Source organism: Calonectris borealis, chromosome Z, assembly GCF_964195595.1.
Source record: "Calonectris borealis chromosome Z, bCalBor7.hap1.2, whole genome shotgun sequence".
NCBI lineage: Eukaryota > Metazoa > Chordata > Aves > Procellariiformes > Procellariidae > Calonectris > Calonectris borealis.
This window is the reverse complement of record NC_134352.1, coordinates 18,564,054-18,585,060: the sequence shown is the minus strand read 5'-3', so window position 1 is coordinate 18,585,060 and position 21,007 is coordinate 18,564,054. Positions and strand designations below refer to the sequence as shown.

At 40.2% G+C, this 21,007-nt stretch overlaps 1 protein-coding gene across 7 annotated transcripts in view; it reads right to left on the bottom strand.

Annotated features, from left to right (window-relative positions):
• The window catches only part of DMXL1 (Dmx like 1), an 84,425-nt gene extending 65,286 nt beyond the window's left edge, over positions 1 to 19,139 (bottom strand). For 4 of the 7 annotated variants that reach the window (XM_075137737.1, XM_075137729.1, XM_075137730.1 and 1 more), the window contains exons 1-4: positions 18,957 to 19,139; positions 8,620 to 8,745; positions 2,283 to 2,360; positions 107 to 185 (exon numbers count right to left, since the gene is read on the bottom strand). In XM_075137737.1, the coding sequence (XP_074993838.1) occupies positions 107 to 185; positions 2,283 to 2,360; positions 8,620 to 8,745; positions 18,957 to 19,043 (370 nt within the window). In that variant the 5' untranslated portion in view covers positions 19,044 to 19,139. Of the gene's footprint in view, positions 1 to 106; positions 186 to 2,282; positions 2,361 to 8,619; positions 8,746 to 10,173; positions 10,333 to 18,956 lie in introns of those variants that run through there. The other 3 variants (XM_075137733.1, XM_075137734.1, XM_075137732.1) reach the window with 3 other exon arrangements.
• Between the last annotated feature and the right edge of the window lie 1,868 nt (positions 19,140 to 21,007).

Sequence of the window (21,007 nt, the reverse complement as noted above, 5' to 3'; positions counted from 1 at the left end):
AGGACAAAACAAAAATCTTCTCCTGGACCGCAAAGAATGGTGAAATTTAAATAAAAAATTAGTTGCGGTATCAAATAGTTAGGTGTTTCTTTCATTCTATTCTTACCTGTGGGATCCCACGTTACATTATGTGCTATGGCTTCCAGTAAGATTTGAGCATTCTTCTGCCACTGATAATGTAACATCTGAAATTTTAAGTATTCACAAACATTAGCATTAAAATGCTTCCTTCCCCTCCCTTCCCCTTTCATAGTAGAAATAGTACATCTTCACTGCGCTCTCCAACTTCTATGAAGGAAGTGTTTAAAAATACATTACTGCTTATCTAATAAAAATGGATCCATTCTGATTTTTAAACAAAATAGCTTTCCATTAATCTGACCATACAAATAGAAGTTTCTAACTTCTTATTTTAAAAATATAGCTGGGAAAAAATTCAGTACATAAAATCATCATCAGAATCTGAGATTTTTTTAAAGGGAAGTCTGATTTTATTTTTGGAAAAAATAAAAAGATATTTCAAAAATGAAATACACTAAATGCACCTGGTGTTTGATATCAGTAGTATTGTTAAATTAAAGGATTTCAATGAGATCAAGATAACATATATGATACTTCCCCCCTGTTTTTTTTAATATACAACTGGACAGTCAACTATCTTCAGATTTTGCATCATTACTTCATTCACTAGAACAAGCTGAGGATTAAATTCACAAAATATTTATCTGGTCTGTCTTCATCATAGGTTGCAGAGTTTTGATGCTCTGAATTATAAAAGAAACTGAAATAATTACTGGAAATAATATTAAGAGCCAACAGATTTTTTTCTTAATTCACAAAGACAAACATTTTTAAAGTAACCATCCCCCACTCCAAAAATACCAAACCAATAGATTTGAAAGTTAAAACGTAACAACTAACTCTTTCAGAAGTGTGGTAGAAAACAGTAAGAAGTACCTGCAGATAAGTATCTAAATGAAATATTTCTGAAACTAGTTGGGTTTTTTTTGTTTGTTTGTTTTTTTAGATGCTGAACATTCTAGTAAATGTAAGACAGACACTCTTACAACAACCTATATATGCTGGAAATTATTGCATACAGGTTAACTGCAAGAACGAAGTAACAGAATATCTCTTCAATCATAACATACGAAAGCAAATCATGTGTGGAGAGTGCTTCCTCTATTGCTTACACTTACTATACTAACTTCGAAGTTTCAAGATAAGTGTAGTGTTTACTGGTATAGAAAAACATTCATGATGGATTCAATGGCTCAATAATCAAAAAAGAGAGCAGTACTTCTAAAAAGTTCATATGAGCATAAGAAGTCACATTTTACCATTCTTTTATTCCACTGCTTTCCAGTGGTATAAAATATTTTTTTTATATATATATTCCATACCAGCTATTTAATTAATATATAAAATACCACTGATTTACAGGTACATCAGGAACCACATGACTGGATAGTATAAAGAAGGGAATCCACTATATGGCCATATAAACAATTTATTAATACAAATGGAAAGACCAAACCACTGAAGAGGGAGACAGAAGCTCCTTGAGCAATTGCTGTCAAAACCCTCATATCGTCAAACTGACTTTAATTAGACTCTAATGCTTCTAATGATAAGAGTAATCTTCTCCATGTAAGAAGCATGGTTAAATAACTTGCTCTAAATCATATTATTAGCCAGAAATTGAGATTCTGGCTGCTAATTCACTAAACCACTGTCACTGAAACTAAGCCATGCTATTAAGAGAATAAATATAGTTCTTATTCACCATTGTAACACTGAAGAATAAGCATCCAGTCGCATATTCTAAGAAGGCCATAGGCTTTGTCAAATCTGTAATAGTTTCAAAAAGTGCATGTAGTTTCATAAACGAAAGTTAAATTAAGAATTATGAAACACATCAGGACATAAAGGCTACACAGGATGGTTCCAAAAGGAATTCCTAGTGTAATGGCTATACTCTTTGGAGATCGGGGGCATGCATGTCTTTTTGCGTTCTGGAATATTTCAGTTATGAATTGTAGGCTTAGATAAATCAGTAATATGAAGCATTATAGTAAAACCTATTTCTTTTAAAACTATTTCAAATAACATGTCTCTGCCCTCCTCCTACCATTTTCACTTCCCAAGGACCACCTTATCTCTCAATTTTATTCTAGCATAAAAAGACAACACCAAAGAAATCTTCAACTTTAAAGCAAACCAGAAAAATGAGTCAGGCTTTATAACTGAGTAAATGAATTAAGGAGTGATGGATTACTTACATTATGATGACTGCTGTTCTGCTTCAAGAGGCTAACTGGCTCAAAGATACAAATCACATTTCCATAAGAAGCTGCAATCTAAAGCAATTTATATTTATATGTACATAAACACACACAGAAGGAGCAAGCTATAGAACAAACAAGAATAAAATGCAAATTGTTGATTCTACTTTCAACCCTCCTTGTAGATAAATTTGAAGCTCACATCCATATTCCCCTTCAATAACAGAAAAACAACATCTAGCAAAAATCATGAAGCAAGTGTTGACAATACTAAAAATACAATTCTTTATTTACACATTAGTCCTGAAGAACTACTGAAAGTACAGGTGGAGATTAATTTTTTTTTTAAATCAGATTTATTATCAATATTCTTTCCACATTAAATTAGGTAAACACCCCAAGGAGTCTGCTGAGTTCACATTCTCAGAAATGGAACCAACATCAGTTCAGGGTACTTTTGTGGACTTCCCCGGCATGAAAACATGCTATATTATAAAAAGTTAATTCAAAAGACTCGAGCTACACAAGCTAAACACCCAATGCAGAGAACTGCAAAACAGAAGAACTACTAAATGATAACATAAAATATTTCAAAAAAAATTGCAGTATGGTCAGCTTTAATTGGTATTTCAAAGTCTTATTCCATCAGTGGTATTAGCCACTCCAAACTTGCATTAAGACAAAATTAAGAGTATTTTATCTCAAGATATCTATATAAAAGCAAGCTTAAAAGACTTGCTAAGAAGAGCCAAAACAAGCCAAAGGTATGTTAGAGACCTCAGGCAGAGAGCCTGAGAGAGCCGTCACAATTGCCATTTTAGGCAATGTTGCCTAAAACTACTCTGAAATACAGATTTACAAAAATGAAGGCGTTTGCATAGGTCATGCATAATGGACATCCTGCATCCTGCATGCTTGATGTTAAAAGAAGCACATCTACAGTTCCGATATGCTGTAATAGTCAACTTCCTACTTCTGTGAAATTCTGGCTCAGAAAATATTCACAGTTTAACAACATTAAAGAAAGTCAGTGTCACTTTATAAAATACATTTTGATTTCACTATCAGTTTTAAGGGAAAAAAAAAAGCACTAAACTGTAATACCTAAGTTGTTAATATTATTTACAGATCTGTTAATTACAGATGTACATGATCTGTACAAATGTACAGATCTGTACAGATCCTAAAATCCATAGATCTGTAGCTTGAAGAGAAACCCTCTGCATTAAAAAGGACAGTTAAATAAATGTCTATCACACTAACAACCTAAACATCAGCCTGACCCAAAAATGCCAAGAATAATTTTGTCACAGTTGCAAAATGCCTGAAGAAAATTTTTCCTTACATCTCAGACTAATATTTGCCCTCTCTAATTCTCTTTAACTACACTTACTCTTTTTATTCTCGTAATTCCATTCCACACCCCAACAGCAAGAAGTTTGTATACTCACATACTGATTAGGTTTTTCCCGTCTTTTTTCCCCAAGTGTGGACAGTTCTTCCGTTTTTTATTGTTTAGTGGGTTTTTAAAATAAGCTAACATTAGCATGCCAAAATGCCAAACAAACAGCGTCCAGAGCAACTGTTATCCCCTGAAAGTTTCCACAGGCTTCCACAATGATACAGCCACTCAGACTAGTCCTCACTGAGCAGCGTACCACCAACAAGAATAGTGCAAATTTGTGTGTTGAAGAATTTCCCAAACTACCATAATCACCCAGACATCAACCAAATGCCTATTGTAGTCCCAAGTTATTGTAGTCCCAAGTCCTGTTATTAGAAATAAGATGTGCAGAGAAGCCTTACTGAGTTGTAAGAGAGAGGTTACAGTCATTCCTAATGATGGACAGTGGTAGTGAGTGCACCGTCAGCAAGTTTGCAGATGACACCGAGATGAGTGGAGCAGCTGATTCGCTAGAGGGAAGGGATGCCAACCAGAGGGACCGTGACAAGATTGAGGAGTGGGCCCATGTAAACCTCATGAAGTTCAACAAGGCCAAGTGCAAGGTCCTACACCTTGAGCAATCCCCAGTATCAATACAGACTAGGGGAACGAACGGATTGAGAGTAGCCCTGCGGAGAAGGATTTGGGGGTACCGGTGGACGAAAAATTGAACATGAGCTGGCAATGTGCGCCTGCAGGCCAGAAAGCCAATCGCATCCTGGGCTGCATAAAAAGAACAGTGGCCAGCAGGGCGAGGGGGGCGATTCTCCTGCTCTAGTGAAACCCCACCTGGACTACTACATTCAGCTCTGGTGTCCCCAGCACCAGAAAGACACAGACCTGTTAGAGAGGGTCCAGGCGAGGGCCACAAAAACAGTCAGAGGTATGGAACACCTCTCCTACGAGAAAACACTGAGAGTGTTGGAGCTGTTCAGCCTGGAGAAGAGAAGGCTCTGGGGAGACCTTATTGCAGCCTTTCAATACTTAAAGGGCATTTACAAGAAAGATGGAGAAAGACTTTTTACTAAGGCCTGTAGTGATAGGACAAGGGGTAATGGTTTTAAATTAAAAGAGAGTAGATTTACATTAGATATAGGGAAGAAATTTTTTACGATGAGCATGGTGAGACACTGGCTCAGGTTGCCCAGAGAGGTGGTAGATGCCCCATCCCTGGAAACATTCAAGGTCAGGTTGGACGGGGCTCTGAGCAACCTGATCTAGTGACAGATGCCCGTACCCACGATGAGGAGGGGTTGGGCTAGATCATCTTAAAGGTCCCTTCCAACCCGAACTATTCTATGACTATAATTCTTGCACCGCCATGTGAGAGTAAAGCATCAGTCCTTGGGGCAACAACTTTGTCCACCCTCACCACTTTGTCCAAAGTAGGAATATAACAAGCAACACCAGGTTCTCATTCTATAAAGTTTTAGTATAATCCACTTATGATACACTTATGTTATTCTCCACCAGGCCTCCATATTGCATAGAAGACCTCAAAATTTTTCACATTCATCAAAAGGTTTGTAACTCGTACTAAGTTACATTATCACTCACTACCAAACAGCAGAAAAAAAAACAATCACAGTTCCTTTGAAAAGAACCCACAGACTGCCTACTAAAACACAAGCAAAAAAACCCCACCCTAGTATAGTTCATGAAATTATAAACCCTGGATTCAAAACTGAGCTTTCATACTCAAAATAATTAGTAGTTCTACTGATGAAAAAAAGATATTATTTTAAAATGTCTTATTTAACAAACTTACTGGTTTTACTTACCAATTTTCTACAGGTACCCTATTAGTAAACTAAATGAAATTTTTAATTAGTACTGTGCTGGTTTTGGCTGGGATAGAGTTAATTTTCTTCACAGTAGCTAGTAGGGGGCTATGTTTTGGATTTGTGCTGAAAACAGTGTTGATAACAAAGGGATGTTTTAGCTACTGCTGAGCAGTGCTTACGGAGTCAAGGCCTTTTCTGCCTCTCACACCACCCCACCAGCGAGCAGGCTGGGGGTGCACAAGGAGTTGGGAGGGGACACAGCTGGGACAGCTGACCCCAACTGACCAAAGGGATATTCCATACCATATGACATCATGCTCAGCATATAAAGCTGGGGAAGACGTTCAGAGTGATGGCATTTGTCTTCCCAAGTCACCATTACGCGTGATGGAGCCCTGCTTTCCTGGAGGTGGCTGAACACCTGCCTGCCGATGGGAAGTAGGGAGTGAATTCCTTGTTTTGCTTTGCTTGCATGCACAGCTTTTGCTTTACCTATCAAACTGTCTTTATCTCAACCCACGAGTTTTCTCACTTTTACCCTTCCGATTCTCTCCCCCATCCCACTGGGGAGGAGTTAGCAAGCGGCTGTGTGGGACTTAGTTGCTGGCTGGGGTTAAACCACAAGTACCTACATTTTTCTTTGACATCAGTAAAATAGTTTGTTCCATAAAGAAAACACTTCATATACATTTTTACGCTGCAGTCACCAGTCATGACACAAACAACTTTGATTAAACATTTCAAATGACCTCAAGCTAGGACCATCTTCTTGTACCCTGTTAGATAATTGTCCAAGCCAAACCACGAAAATAATTAAAGTTTTATCAGGTTGTCATTAAAAGTTCTGGCCTTAATTCTTATGTTCACTAGAGGAAGTGAAAAGAGGCTTGTAGCTTACATTCTGTGGGAGAAGATCAATCACTGTACCCACTTACAAATAAGTTGTTGATTACCAAGTTGCCTACAACGAGAGGCAAGAGACTGGATTCAGTGGCCTAAGATTAAATTGTCCCGTTTGTGAAAATAGTCCTTGCAAATCCATGGGAGGCTTTTTAAAAAAAAGTTTATATACATACATATACAAACATGTAAATATAAACTGATACATACATACTTTTTTTGGATGATTAAAAATTCTCATCCATTTTTTTCCCCTCATCTCATTCGTGGAAACAGAGAATTAAGTTTATCTCCAAAACTAGACTAGGAAGAGAAAAGATGGTGCCATGTTCCCCCCCACCTTCAAAGCCAAGGGAGAGGTGGGTCATACATGAACTTCTAAACTTCACAAGGCACTAGCTTTCCAATAAACTAGAGTAAGATTTAGGGGGCAAAAATGGAGAAAAATTTTAACTCATTACTTTCGTACCTAGAAAATAACTCTTTTCAAACCAATTCTGTCATCCAAAGGGAGAATGACGGATATCCTTCAAAGAGAATGAAGGCCAGCTATTATGGAGAAAATGCTTGATAGCAGTTCTCCATAAATTAAAACATTAAAAAGGTACCTAATATGTAATCCACAAATTATAACTGGATGCTTTCTAGAAGGGTTCAAAATTGCAGCCTAAATAAGCTGCATTTGCATTCTGCTTCTTCCTATAGATTTTAAACAACAAAGAAAAATCTGGAATAAACTGAAGAGAAATCTGTGTGTCAGTACTGATGAAGAAGCTGTAAGAAGAAATTCCATCCTTGCAACAGTGAACTGGAAATGTATTGATCAGTCCGGTCCATAAGTAGATTCCTAGCCATTCACTGCTTAGTATTTCAGCACTCTGCAAATACATCTAGTCTAATTGCTAACAGCAAACAATGCCAACTTACAGAATCAAAATGACCACATAGGTCTACTTCAGAAACGAAAAAATTGTAAAGCTTAGTAAGCATGATCGTTTGATATATTCATGGGTTAATTTACAATTCAAGGACAGTTTGTCATTTAAATGCATACAGAACTGCTATCGTGCAGTCAAGATGACCTTGCAAATTTGCAGAAAAATTTTGTAAGATTAACTGTGATACGTGATCTGCATGTGTATTTCACCATCTGTTAACATACGGCCTGTGAACTCAAAAAAACTTTCTAGTTAACAGCAGCCAATGGAGAAACACATGCAGTCTTTACGGCTACAAGGTACGAGAGACGCAGAGGAGAACACTTCCTTATTTTCATTTTTGTGCCTTCACTAGAATTGCAAGAGTTCATCACTCAAACATTAAAAAGCAGGAAGAGAGAGTGGCTGGGGATCATCATCATAGACTTCACATGTAAACATGAAGTGGTTTCTATGCAGAGGTCTTGTCTCAAGACGGACACCAGAATCTAACCAAAGCCCTCATCAACTCATAAGGCTTATAGTGATGTGCAGAAGGCTCATGTTACCTCCTCCCTAGGACAGGCTTAAAGAAAGCAACAAAGTAAAAAAAGTATCTTAGATGAGCCAACATGTTCCCAGACATAGCTCCTACTGAATTGGTGAATAGCTTAACCACCCTATGACATCCCAATGGACAGAGTTACCTGGTTATTTGTTTTTTACTGTGACAGAACAATTAAGAAAGACCTCTCTAAAAAGAACTTGAAACCTAACAGTGTCTAAAATACAACATTTCTGATTCAGTTTACCTACATAAGAAAAAGAAAAGCTGAGAATTCAAGAAAGTAAAACCCTGCTCAAGAGCAATTTTAAGGCTTTATGAATTGCTTGAAAGGGATGTCTTTTTTCTGGATGACCTGAAAGTGATTTGCTGCCAGCCACTAACATGCAAAAGCATGTTGATGACATGCCCAATAGTGTGAAGCTATAGTGAATAAATTACCTTTGCTTCCACCTTACTCATCTTTTAGTCAAATTCTTGCTGTTCGTCTATGCAGCCCTGTGCATACCTGTATATTCCTGTGCAGCCCTACATATCTTCTACAATCTCATATCTATGGTTACTATTTCACATTCACTGTGCTGCCTACCATAAAGATATGAAGCAATCGGCCATTTTACTATTCACTCTTCTGTACTTGCTTTAGCTTGCAAGTATCCACACTCCTGCGAAGGTGCTTAACGTGACATTGCTAGAAAATTATTAGAAACGCTGCTCTACGTACCTTCCCCTGTTGCATTGAACAGTCCACACATCCCACCTGAATGTTTCCATGTTTTGCTCCAGGGATTATCTGTAATCTTTCAAAGTCAGTCCCCAATACCACAATATCACATCCTGATGCATATGCCTAAAACAAAAAAGAAACAAGAATTAAGTAAAGCTTTAGCTATTTACAGCATGTTGGTGAACTATGAAATGGCATAGTCCACGTATCCTATCCATGTGAAACGCTAAAGACTGAAGTACAGAGGTATTTGCAGAGATCAAACAGACGTCTACATTTTAAATCAAGCAACAGAAGTGGCTAACTACTCTTCCACCATGCTTAGAGGTGTATCACAACACTTGCATAACATGCAAACAATGGTTCAAGATAGAAGAGACAAAAAAGGTGGAGTTATGAAAACATCTCAGAGAAAAGAAAAAGCATGCAGAACAAACTTCATGCAAAGTCAGAAAAAGTAGTATTTCCTAGACTGGAGATAGAGGCATTTAAAAATAAATTTTTAAAAAGGAGAAATAGAACTGAGGAGCTAAAATGGTACAAAGCATTTAGTAAAGAATTTAGTAAAGGGAAAATTCAAAAGAGTAACAGAATGAAGCTTAGTTATAAGAAAAGCAAAGCTGTGCTTTCAGACTTGCTGAGTCCCCTATTACTTGCATCCCATGGATTAATTCTATTTTCTCTTGAATTTATATTGTCACTAAGTAATTTGATATATCTAACACACATTCACAGAACCAGCTGATTGAGTACTGCAATGTCTGAGTCAAAATTTCGTCCTATCTTTACGCAAGTTTTGTTAGAAACTGACCACAGATTAAAATGGAGATAAAGATTAAACGCTGGAGAAACTTGTGGAAACAACAGCGAGCAGAATCATCCAATAAGCATAAGAGTATACCATTCAAGGATGAAAGTCCTAGAACAAGGAATGCACATCCATTAAAAAGTTAGAACCAGGAAGCCAGCACAAAATTAAGAGCATGAAAAACAGTATTCTGTTAGACAGCAAGAGAATGATAAATGGGCCAAAAATGCCATTTTAATTGGCCATAAGATTCAAGCACAGAACAGTCTCACAAAAACTGCAGATGGAAGATTTCTGTATACTGACATAAATGATCGTGCCTTACAACTAACCCTTCTAATTTCTAGCAAATAAATTAAAACCATTTTTGACTTGGAAAAAAGCAGGAAAAATTGAATGCTAGATTTACAAATTTGAAATCTGATGATCATGTTTTCAGGTGTTTCACGTGAAAGAATACTTTTAGCCAAGTCTGATCTAGACTACCATACCGTTACATACATTAAAATAAAAAATATGGAGATTTAGGTCCAAAGACAATTTTCCGCACAAAGGGTTCAGTGACACTTCACAAAACAATCCTACCCAGAAAACTGTGATCACTATTCTCAGCCAATATTGTTATTATTTTCCAACTAGCAGACCACCAGCCACCCTTAAAATAACTTGATAATTGAAAATGCTGTCTAGAATGCTTCTGCAGACTAAATATAGGCATATATTTATCTATGATCATTTATTACTGGTCAGGTTTTTGAGCCCCTTCCTGTCCTGTCCCCTCTTCAGCTTCAAGAGGTTCAAGCACTGTAATTCCTCCTGTCAAAAGAACAGCATTTATTACAAATTGACATATTAAACATCAGGCTCCAAAGCACTCTAATTTAAAACCCATGCCAAAAGTGGAGATTGAGTACTATTTTTTGTTCAAATGTTCAAGTGATTATTTTGATACTGCAATGACATGAACTTTGGACCTGTTCCTCACAGAACATTTTTTTCTTTAGTTAAAAACTAAATCTCATCTGGTGACTCACTGATTAAGTCCTTAGTCCACTGGACAAAAGTTATTCAGAAGTGCCATATATTCAATTTTTCCCAAAGCCATTTTGTGGAATTCAGTGTTTCGTATGGAGGCAATTCTGAGAAAAAAGAAAGTGCTTCACTTTAAAGAGATAACATGGCTTTATTAAAAATGTCTTTAAAAGACTGAAGTGCCAAAGACTGTATGAAGTCACCTGCTCTTCTGTATGCCCCTCTAGCATATATATCAGCACTATATATACTTACTAAATTTCTCCCATCTGGTTCTCTCCATTTCTAGCTTCACAAGCAAGCCTGAGGTCACATAGCGTCACAACATTACAACATTTCCACCATGGTGATCAAGAACTAGCATATACAGTAACACATACCATTAGCAGCAATCCTGAAGTTCACAAACTAACCATTTTAATTGGATCAAGAACTCAACAAGTTTTAACATATAAAAAAAAAGTCCTGAGTACACTTGGAATTTTGAACCGGAAGAACTCTAAAGTAACTATCAAACACTGCACACTGGAAGCTTTAGGAAGTGGTATATTCATCAATGTATCAGGAACAAGGACTTAAAATAGCGTCAGAACTCAGGTTATCTGGACAGCAGTAGCTCAAAGAGGTATGCAAACATCCCAGACTTTCCATTTCCTGAAATGTCCCCTGTAAGAATATAAATTCTTGTCCAACAGCTATAGCTCCTCCTCCCTTTTGCTATGTTTAAACATGGCTATTATTCTAAGTTAATACTCATTTCTTGCCCAACTTCATATGCTGTGTGGTTAAAAAAAAAAGTTTGTCAAATCGGGGATGAACTTTCTGAAGCGAAGTTGGGGAATATCATCTCATCCTAGCAGTTCTCAGCTCTAACAATTGTAAGTGCACTTGTAAGAATCCAGAACAGGTGGGGGTGACCAGAGTGCTGTGGTGGCTTGACCCTGGCTAGATGCCATTCTTCACGAATTGCTCCAACATAGGTCCCTTCCACGGGCTGCAGTCCTTCAGGAACAGACTGCTCCAGCGTGGGTCCCCTGCAGGGTTACAAGTCCTGCCAGCAAACCTGCTCCTGCGTGGGCTCCTCTCTCCACGGGGCCACAGGTCCTGCCAGGAGCCTGCTCCAGCATGGGCTTCCCATGGGGTCACAGCCTCCTGTGGGGCACATCCACCTGTTCCAGCGTGGGGTCCTTCCCGGGCTGCAGGTGGATATCTGCTCCACTGTTAACCCCCAGCGTGGGCTGCAGGGGGACAGCCTGCCTCACCATGGTCTTCACCATGAGCTGCAGTGGAATCTCTGCTCTGGCGCCTGAAGAACCTCCTTCTTTACTGACCTTGGTGTCTGCAGAGTTATTTCTCTCACATGTTATCACTCCTCTCTCCAGCTACAACCGCTGCTGTTGCGCAGGTTTTTTCCACCTTCTTAACTATGTTATCACAGAGGCACTAGTACCGTCACTGATGGGCTTGGCCTTGGCCAGTGGCAGGTCTGCTTGGAGCAGCTGGCACTGACTCTATCAGACATGGGGAAAGCTTCTAGCAGCTTCTCACAGAAGCCACCTCTGTAGCCCCCCCCTACCAAAATCCTGCCAAGCAAACCCAATACAAATGCCCTTTAAATATCTTATTCTTGGAAGAAAAATATAGTCATTCCATCCTTACGTTCTGGTAATTCTCCACATTACCTAAAAAAAATTGACATTCGGGAAAAAAAGAGTTAGTTCTGACATCAGTCTATTCAGGCGGATTAGATCATACTTGGTCACATTGAGCTCTCAATTCCCAATAAGCTGCAGAACCACTGACTAGTTCATAACCTGTAGTGCTGACCTGTTCCCAAAAAGGTAGAAAGGAAAAAAAAAAAAAAAAAAAAGGCATTTTCAAAGAGCTTCCAAATATAACTACAGCCAAGCAGAAGGACGATGACTTGGAGATTATTTTTGACATTTAGTCAATGTTTGCCTGCAGGAGAACCACAATTTCAAAGACAAAAGGCAAGGTATGCAGAGGAGAAGCAAGCTATATATTTCAAAAAAAAAAGGTGTCTTAGAAGGTAACTAAGCTGCCTGGCAAATGAAACTGCAACAGGCTCTCTTTCCTACTGCTGCCTACCATCCCAATCCCATTACACCTCACACTGATCAGACACTCTGGGAGGGACGCTTGAATGTTCCCCTCCTCCTAAGGTGTCCTTCCTTTAGTTCTTTGCTGTCCCCACTGCAACTCGTTCATTAGACTGTCTCGGTGCACAGAAGTCACATCCTCATGCACACTCACGGGAACCCAGGCTCCAGTTCTGAAAGAGGTTTCTAAGCAGTAGTATCCTATAAAGACATTTCTCTAAAACAAAAGCACAGAACTAACTGCTGGGCTAACTTTACACTTACATTTTTTTAACCTCAAAAAATCATATGAAGTATTTTAGGATGGTATAATGGAAGTCAGTACTCAGGAGTAAGGGATACTTTCTATACCCTAAAGTCTCTCAGATACAACAAAAATGAATTCTACCTACCAGTCAACTTTATCTACATTTTAGTGCAAGACTTGTCCACAATAGCTCGCATGTCACTAATTTTCATTTTGACAGAAGCTAAGATTGCATTTTTGTAAGATATGGAAACTGAGAAAAAGGTAATTAAAGTGTTCTATTTCATGTATGGCAAGAAGCAATTTCAGAGTATAAGCGTTTCTCATATCTACACTCTTGTCTACATTACCTGGCCCTTGGCAGGAGGGACAGCACAAAATCATGCCATACAGTTCAACTAGGAAAGAATTCCTAAATATATACTAATTTGTTTTTTTTTTTTTTTTAAATAGTAATAAAAACGCAAGATGCCTTTTTAAAGCAAGCAGAGCCTCTAAGTCTGATACTGGCAAGCCATAAGAGACGTTCACCTTAAGAATGTCCTAGAATATTTACAAGAAAGTTGTCTTTGCACAATGGGACAAGCAGATAATGTTGACATTATCATGTTCTTGGAATGTTTATTAAACAATGCTTTGTTCTTCTGTCACACAAATAAACAAGATAGAACTAGTTCAAGCTGCATGAACATGGATTTCACTAGCTGTCGACATAGCAAAACAAGTCTGAAATTAGGAAGTGAAAGATGTTTCAGGCCTGTGAAAATAAATGCAAGTTTGCATGCAGTACTGGGTTTTCACACAATTTCTACCCATTCTTTTAATCAGATGTCAGCTCTTATTCCTAAAATCATACTTCTTTGGAGAAGATTAACAGATATTTTGGCAATAACAATGCTTTAAAAGTATGTTAATTTTAACAGAAAATAGTATAGGCAATCATATGAACTATTTAATTTATTTCTAACGTGACAGCCTGATATACAAAACTCTTAAAAACAGAGAACAGTATTGGCAAATCAGACCCTCAATAGAAGAAAAGCAAATGAGCAGGGGTCTTGACCTCTTACATAGCACAGCACCTCTAAAGCAATTATTTCCCTTATACTCGACCCTCTTTATATATGTCAGTATGTAGACGAAATATAAAGTTTTTGCTATAGTTTCTGCTACAGCTACATAAGGACTGACGCATTACCTTGCACAACTTGCACAAACTTTTATTTAACCTATATCTCTTACATGAAGGGCACAAGTACACCTACAATAAATTGCCAGCTATTATCCACAGGTGAATGCAGTAGTATGTGTGTGCACACATATGCATTTATAAGGTAATATATATATAAACACATGCAAATTTATGTGGAATGACCATACAGACTAGAAAGATAATGCAGAAATCTGTGCTGGGCCCAAGGTCATACAGAACCACCTAGCCAAAGCAGACAAGAGACCGCATTTCACAGTTCACAGTAACTTATTTGGAAATGTTCTCTCCCCGCTATAGCTATACTGGAAGCTTACCAGTTCAACAACCCACACTACCTTTTGCTTCTTTTCTTTTGCAATTGATTCAGTTACTGTATCGAAGGTAATTCTCAAGCCACATCAAGGCCATTTTTATCACTGATGGGTCTCATCAAATTAAATGAAGGAAGTCCCAAAGGTCAGGATGCCAGGGCTCAAAATCACATTGATAAAATCACAAGATTTTATCGGAATTCTGTAATAGCTGTATAATATTTCTATCACATGCTTGAAAGTGGAAGGTTACAATAGGTATTTTTATGACCTTTACACCATTTATACCCTAGGGAAGATTCATTTCCCAGTTTTTTTTAAAAAAAAAAAAACAGCTATTCCAAGGAAAAGCATTGTAGACTAGGAACAAAAACTTATTACCTAAAAAATAAAAAACCTCATCTTCGTTAATTACATCAGGTACCTGTTTCTTCTGCTAGATTGAGCACATAACCGTAACACATTTTCTGTCTGCAAGGGCTAAATACTGCAACACAAATAGGCACAGGTAGGAGAGGAGTATTTCCTTGTGTCTCTTCTCTTATTCCCCCCCGCATTGGTTCCCCTTTTAAGAAAAATTTACAACAAAGGTCTCATTCTTATTAAAAGTAAAGAGAAAAATTAAAGGCAAGTAAATCTATTAAGTGGATGATACTGCAATAACATCTTTATTTTTCTCCTTTGCACAGAATGGAGCATTCACGATGAACCACATGGTACCTCACTGAATTACTGTATTAAAAAAAAAACCCTCACCCGTGCAGATATAAATTTGCACCAGTCTTTTTAGTATGGTCTCTCCCCACCCCCATTATTGTATCAAAACTTACACTAGTCTAAGTATTAAACTTAAATATCTTATTTTTTAAGAAGTTCTTTCTTTCATTAAGATTAATTAAATTTAAGAAATACTCTTTCATTATCCGGGGGGGGGGGGGGGGGGGGGGGGGGGCGGGACGACTTTCTAATCTATCAAAAGTACTTGAACAAGTATACTTCTTCAAATGCAAATTGTTTGGCCAGGCACTTAGAATCAAGTCTAACTGAAACTGCACTTTCCATTGAAGTGTAAAGAGGTTTTATCCCTCTTTTTTTTTTTTTTAGATTAATTCAGTTAAAAAACCAATTCATTTCTTAAGTTCAGAATGGGTTAACTGGAACATGGGAAAAATAAAAGTTTTGAAAAGGTCTCCTTCCCTTTTCTAAATCACAAACAAGAAGCAGGTGTAAACAGCATAGCTTCCTGAGTGACTGTTACGATCAGTCAGTTAATTTTCTTGACTACAGAGACACACAGAGTTCTAAATACAAAGAAAATGTTAAGTATTTTCTAGACACATAAGTAACAATTTTACTGAGCCACAAAAACTACTTTTATTTATCAAAAAAATTTTACAAAGCTGGAAATCTTTATATCACAACCCAGTATCTTTGCAAAATTCAGTGTGGTCTTGATCAAACTATCCAAAAACCACATTCTTCAAGTGCTTTTCAACTTAACATTTGAAGTTCAGTTTTGTCAATCATAGAAAGCAAGCCTCAAGTCCAGGATGAGTTTAACCACATACTGGGAGGAAATCTGTCCAGAAAAGATTCTGTGTGCATTGAAATAAACCATGCAACTTATCTTTCTTTCCCAAATTTTTACCCCTACAAACAACCACTCTTTTGTGACTTCCATTACCAGTCTTGGGACTTGTGCTTGTAAAGTTGCTATTGCTCGTAGTGATTTTTTCCCCTCTTCTGATATTTGGAAAAAAACAAAGGAAAAAAAAAATTACAGAAGCAGAACTGGATAAGCAAAAAGGCACAAAGCCAACCAATCACAAAAGGGGAATCAGTGTTGGTTACCCAATAACTTAAATAGAACTTCAATAATAACTAGTACAGCAGTATCCTATGTGATGAACTCCATGAACTTATTAAATAAATGTTTTTTTACTCAAATATTTCAGATCTGAAAACAACAAAAGAAAGCACATGATGTAGTCCACTGGGGACAAGTACACAGAAAATAAAACAATTAGACTTCAGGAGAAGCACATAGAGAGTAAACAGTTCTGACTTCTGAGGGGCCGAGTTCTCATTCCTTTAGTGTACCATACATTATTACCACCCGCTCACAGCAGATAAACAACAGGCATGCTTCTTACGATATCTTAATGCTCATGAGCCTTTTTCTATATATAAACAAAAGACATGCCAAAAACTCTTTATCAGCATTTGCTCTAAGGAAGCTCAAGCTCCATCTGACACTTCACATCCTAAAAAAAGAAAGCCAGAACAAGAAGCCTCTGCCACCTGCACACCATTAGGACAAGTACCTCAAATACCATTTTAAAACAGAACTGCACATGTTCAAAAAGGTGCAGGCAATTCAGTGGGTACAGGCACTTTTCACAAGTTTCACTTCCAATTTTTCAGAGTTTAGGAGAAGAATCTGTTATTTTTAGAACTGTATTTTAGAACTTTTCACCTTAAATATTTAGTGCCACACATGAGACAATATTCTGGACCACACTGTATGCAAAAAAAAACAACCCCAAATCAAGGTACTACCAAGTTCTCTTGTCAGACAGGTAACTCACCCCACCTGCTATGTACAGTACATAACTGTAAAATATCAACTCCTACGAGTTCTCAGCTATGAAAACTGGAAGCACAGAATTTTGCTGAGATGTTTTTTTTCCATTTCTAAGATATCACTCAACAGTATTTACACTTATTAAGGCTTACATCATGACTTCAGATACGGGAAAACAACTGTCCATCTTTCCTGTTGGATTTTCTAAAGGTTAAGTCCACCACCATTTATTTCCAAAAAAGCAGAAATTAGCTTCAGTACCTTTCACTTCTAAATCCTTCTGAGCAATCTCATGAACTTAACATAGCATTATAAAATGAGTAACAGCAACAAAAAAAAAACACCCCACCCTGAAGCAGTTGAGGATATATCTGTTAGCAGTTTGAAAACTGAGGAAAAGAAATCCATTAAAAACCTTCCGGAGAAAAGGACAAAACAAAGCAAGATGAATGTGTCTATAGGAAACATTGTTACTACATTTATGTCAAAACAGCTCTGGTAAAAAAGACGACCACAGAAACAGTTCCTGAAAACTGCACTTCCCAACCATTCCTTTCTCCCCAAAGAGAGATTCTTACTCTTCTTATGCATTGGGAAGCTCTAACAGTTTTGATAAGTTAGGCCATAAGAGGCAGAGAGCGCTGCAGTGACACTGATAATTTGAACTATTTCCCTCAAAAAAGAATTATATCAAAATGGGAAGCTCAGGAGAGCATACTGTGAAAGCTTACTAGCATTTCACTGTAAGGCAAACCTCCTTGCCTCTTACCAAATGGTTTCCCACCACTGGTGGGTCTTTAACATTTCTGGATATGTAAAATCAGAAAGTTTGGCACAGTTGGAATTTGAAGTCCCAATTGGTGCAGTTTAAGAAGTCTTCCAACATGAACATATTTACAGGATTCATTTTTTTGGAAGCAAGCACATCACCGGACAAGACTGTAGATAAACGGACTTTGCAAAGCCAGCCTAACTCTGGGGAAGCATCTCTAGGGAAGCACTGCTGCCACAGAGCGAAGTTGCAAGTAGCCAGCTGAATTTAACTGTGTACACCAGACGGGACAGAAAAAAGTAAGTTTCTTAATTCTGCATTTCTATCTATCATTCCCCTATCAAACTCAAAACCACACTATGCTGTAATTGGGGTAAGGTTAAAAAGGTAACGTTAAAAATACTCAAATGTGGTGCACTGAGAAACTTTGCTGTGTCTTATTTCATTCCTCTTCAGCCCAAAACAGAAGGCAGGAAGGGTTTATTTCAGAGGGAGAGGAGGAAGAAAAACACAACAGAAGTCTGTTTACAAAACAAAAGTGAAAGGGAGGAAACCAAACACTAATAAAAGGCTTTAGCCTTTACTAAATACTGCAAGTGCTTTTTCTTCACTCTAAGTATAAACACCGACAGGGAGTTAAAAAATGGCTTTAAAATCTTAATACTAGGGCACGGTATTTCAAGTTCTTCAACTATGGCCAGTAAGGATTTTAATGACCTATCTGACTGAAAGCCAGTGCTGGAACTCCCTTCCACAGAAAGCCGCACGCACCGGCTGCCGTTTATGTAATGTTTTACCAAAGCCACCATATTCCTGCGCCAGCACACCCGCCAACAGCGGCATGTGCGCGCCCGCCGCTGCCGGGCGCCGCACTCGCCCCGCGCCCCTGCCTCCCCTGCCCCGCCGCAAACGCCGCCCGTCCCGCCCGCCCCAGACGCTGCCCGCATCTCCGGCCCCGGGAACGCCGCCGCTGCGGGAAAGTTTTGCACGCCTCCCCGCCCCCTCCCGCGGCCCCGGGCAGGCCCCGGGCAGGTGTACCGCAGGCCTGTCAGGGAAGCCCTCCCCCGGCGGCAGGCAGTGCCGCTACCGGCCGACGACGTTGCCAAGGGCGAGCCGCCCCTCTCCAAGGGCCGGCTGCCGCCGCCGCGCTTGACGCAGCCGCTTTCGGCGCCGGCTCAGGCGACGGGGAGCGCGGCGCTAGGGGCGCGGGCCCGGCGGCGGCCCCCGGGCCCCGGCGGGGGCCTCACCGTGAAGGGCTGGTCGTGCAGGCTCCCCACGGAGAAGCAGTTGTCCCCGGGGTTCACGGCCCCCGTCAGCACCTGGTGCAGGTTCATTGCGAGTGGGCGCCGCCGGCCCGCCGGCCCCTGCCGCTCGGCCCCCCCTCGTCCCGCGGGCGGCGGAGGAGGCGGCGGCACATACTGCGGGGCGGAGCCTCGCCGGGCGGGCGGGGCGCGGAGGCGCAGCGCCTCCTGCGCCGGCCTCTCCGCGCGGCCGCTCCCTACCTCCGCGCCCGCCGAGCGGCCGCGCCGCGCCAGCTCTCGCGAGAGCCCGCCCCGGCGGCGTCACCGTTACCGCCCGCCCCCAGCAGCACGACCCCGCTCCCCCCGCCTGCCCCCGCCGCCCAGCCAGCTCCAGCCGCCGCGCATGCGCGCCGGCCGCCACAGGCGACGGCGAGGGGACGGGTCCTGCCTGCGCATGTGCGGCCAACCCGCCCCGCGGGGGGCGGGGCCGGCCGTCAGGGCAGGGCGGGCAGGGCTTTGGCGTGCTGCGGGCCGGCCTAAACTGCTGAGGGCGGGGGCAGGGTAATGGTCGCTCAATGATGAATTTAACGTTCTTGTTAAAATAGCCTTGGAAAATGCTGCCTCGGCCTGGTGGCAAGGGGCTCGATGTGGCTGACGCAGGGGGTGGGCTGGAGGAGGGGGACTCAAAACTTGCCAAGCCTGCCGCTCCAGGTCCCGCCTCGCCGGAGCGGACATGGGCGTCGGTAACCCTTACAAGAGTCAACAACCCCAAATGTATCCCCTTCTAGCCCACACAATTTCACAAGCAGAGGGACTCGGCCGAGCCTTTCCACAGGCCGTTACAAGGGGAAGCATCTGGCGATGGAGGCATGGTTCCCTGAGGCTTGGGAAGCGAAGAAGACATTTTCCTGGGAGACCAGGTTAGCTGTAGGCAACCTCGGAACATGAGAAAAAAGAAAACGGGAGCCATCTAGGGTGGGTATTGCTTTACGTGCAACTTAAGAGCGGGATTAGTGGAGTGGTCCAATGAGAGGAGAGAAGGTCAAGTCAGGCCCAAGTGCAGCAAGCAGTGTAACCTGCGTGTTCTGATGATGGGGATTTTAGAATCCGTCCTACCAGGGCACCTCACCGTTTAAGCAGCTCTTCACCTCTAAATGGACTGAAAGACTGAGGTGTCTCCCAGTTGTGGGAAAGCATGGCCATTCTGTCTGCCACACTGGAAGCAATTTATGTCTTGTTATCAATATTTATTTCCACTGTAACTAGTTGTTAGTATTCCATCATTTTCTCATAGAAACTTCAGCATTACTTGTGTTTTCCCTTGTAAATTACAGCTCCCACATCGATTTTCATTCTTATGTTATCCCAGTATCGAATATTACAGCCTCTTTCTGCCCACCAGCCGTTCCAAGAAATAATACAAAATCAAAATCATTTCATGGTGCATAGGCATAACTTTGTGTATCATGTCCCACAATATTTGTAAGGTGATACTACATATCTGTACATGGCAATGCCTTGTCTTCTTGTGCTACTTTCCCAGTCCTTGTGTAAGCAAGGTCAACCTCATACCCTTTCGGGCATGGTGTCTCATGCATTATTTTGGTACATATAAGCCTCACATCCTTTGAAAAGCAGATTGAAAAGTATCTCACCATAACACTGGTTGCTGCAGTAATTCATGCAAATGAAAGAAAGGTTCCTCCTATTTTCCAAAGCCGCCTGATGTGAGAAAAATCCATCAGATTTGACACTGTGTGTATATAGACATTCCTTCAAAGAGCTGGTTGTAAACTGCAGTCACCCTAATCACTTGTGTTTTTGAAAGGATCAAAAAGCTTCTCAAATTATCCTATCAGTGAATAATGATCTGACCCTTGCCAGGAGTGCTGATCACTGGTAAGTGATCTTACCCTTCTGCCAGCTACAGAATTTCATAAAGTGGATTTTTAAGTTATCAAAAATTATTTTCATTGGGTTCTAAGCAAGGAACTGTATTATGACAGACAACAGTAAGAGGCCCTCATTTGTGATTTTCAGCATGGCTGTCTACTTCT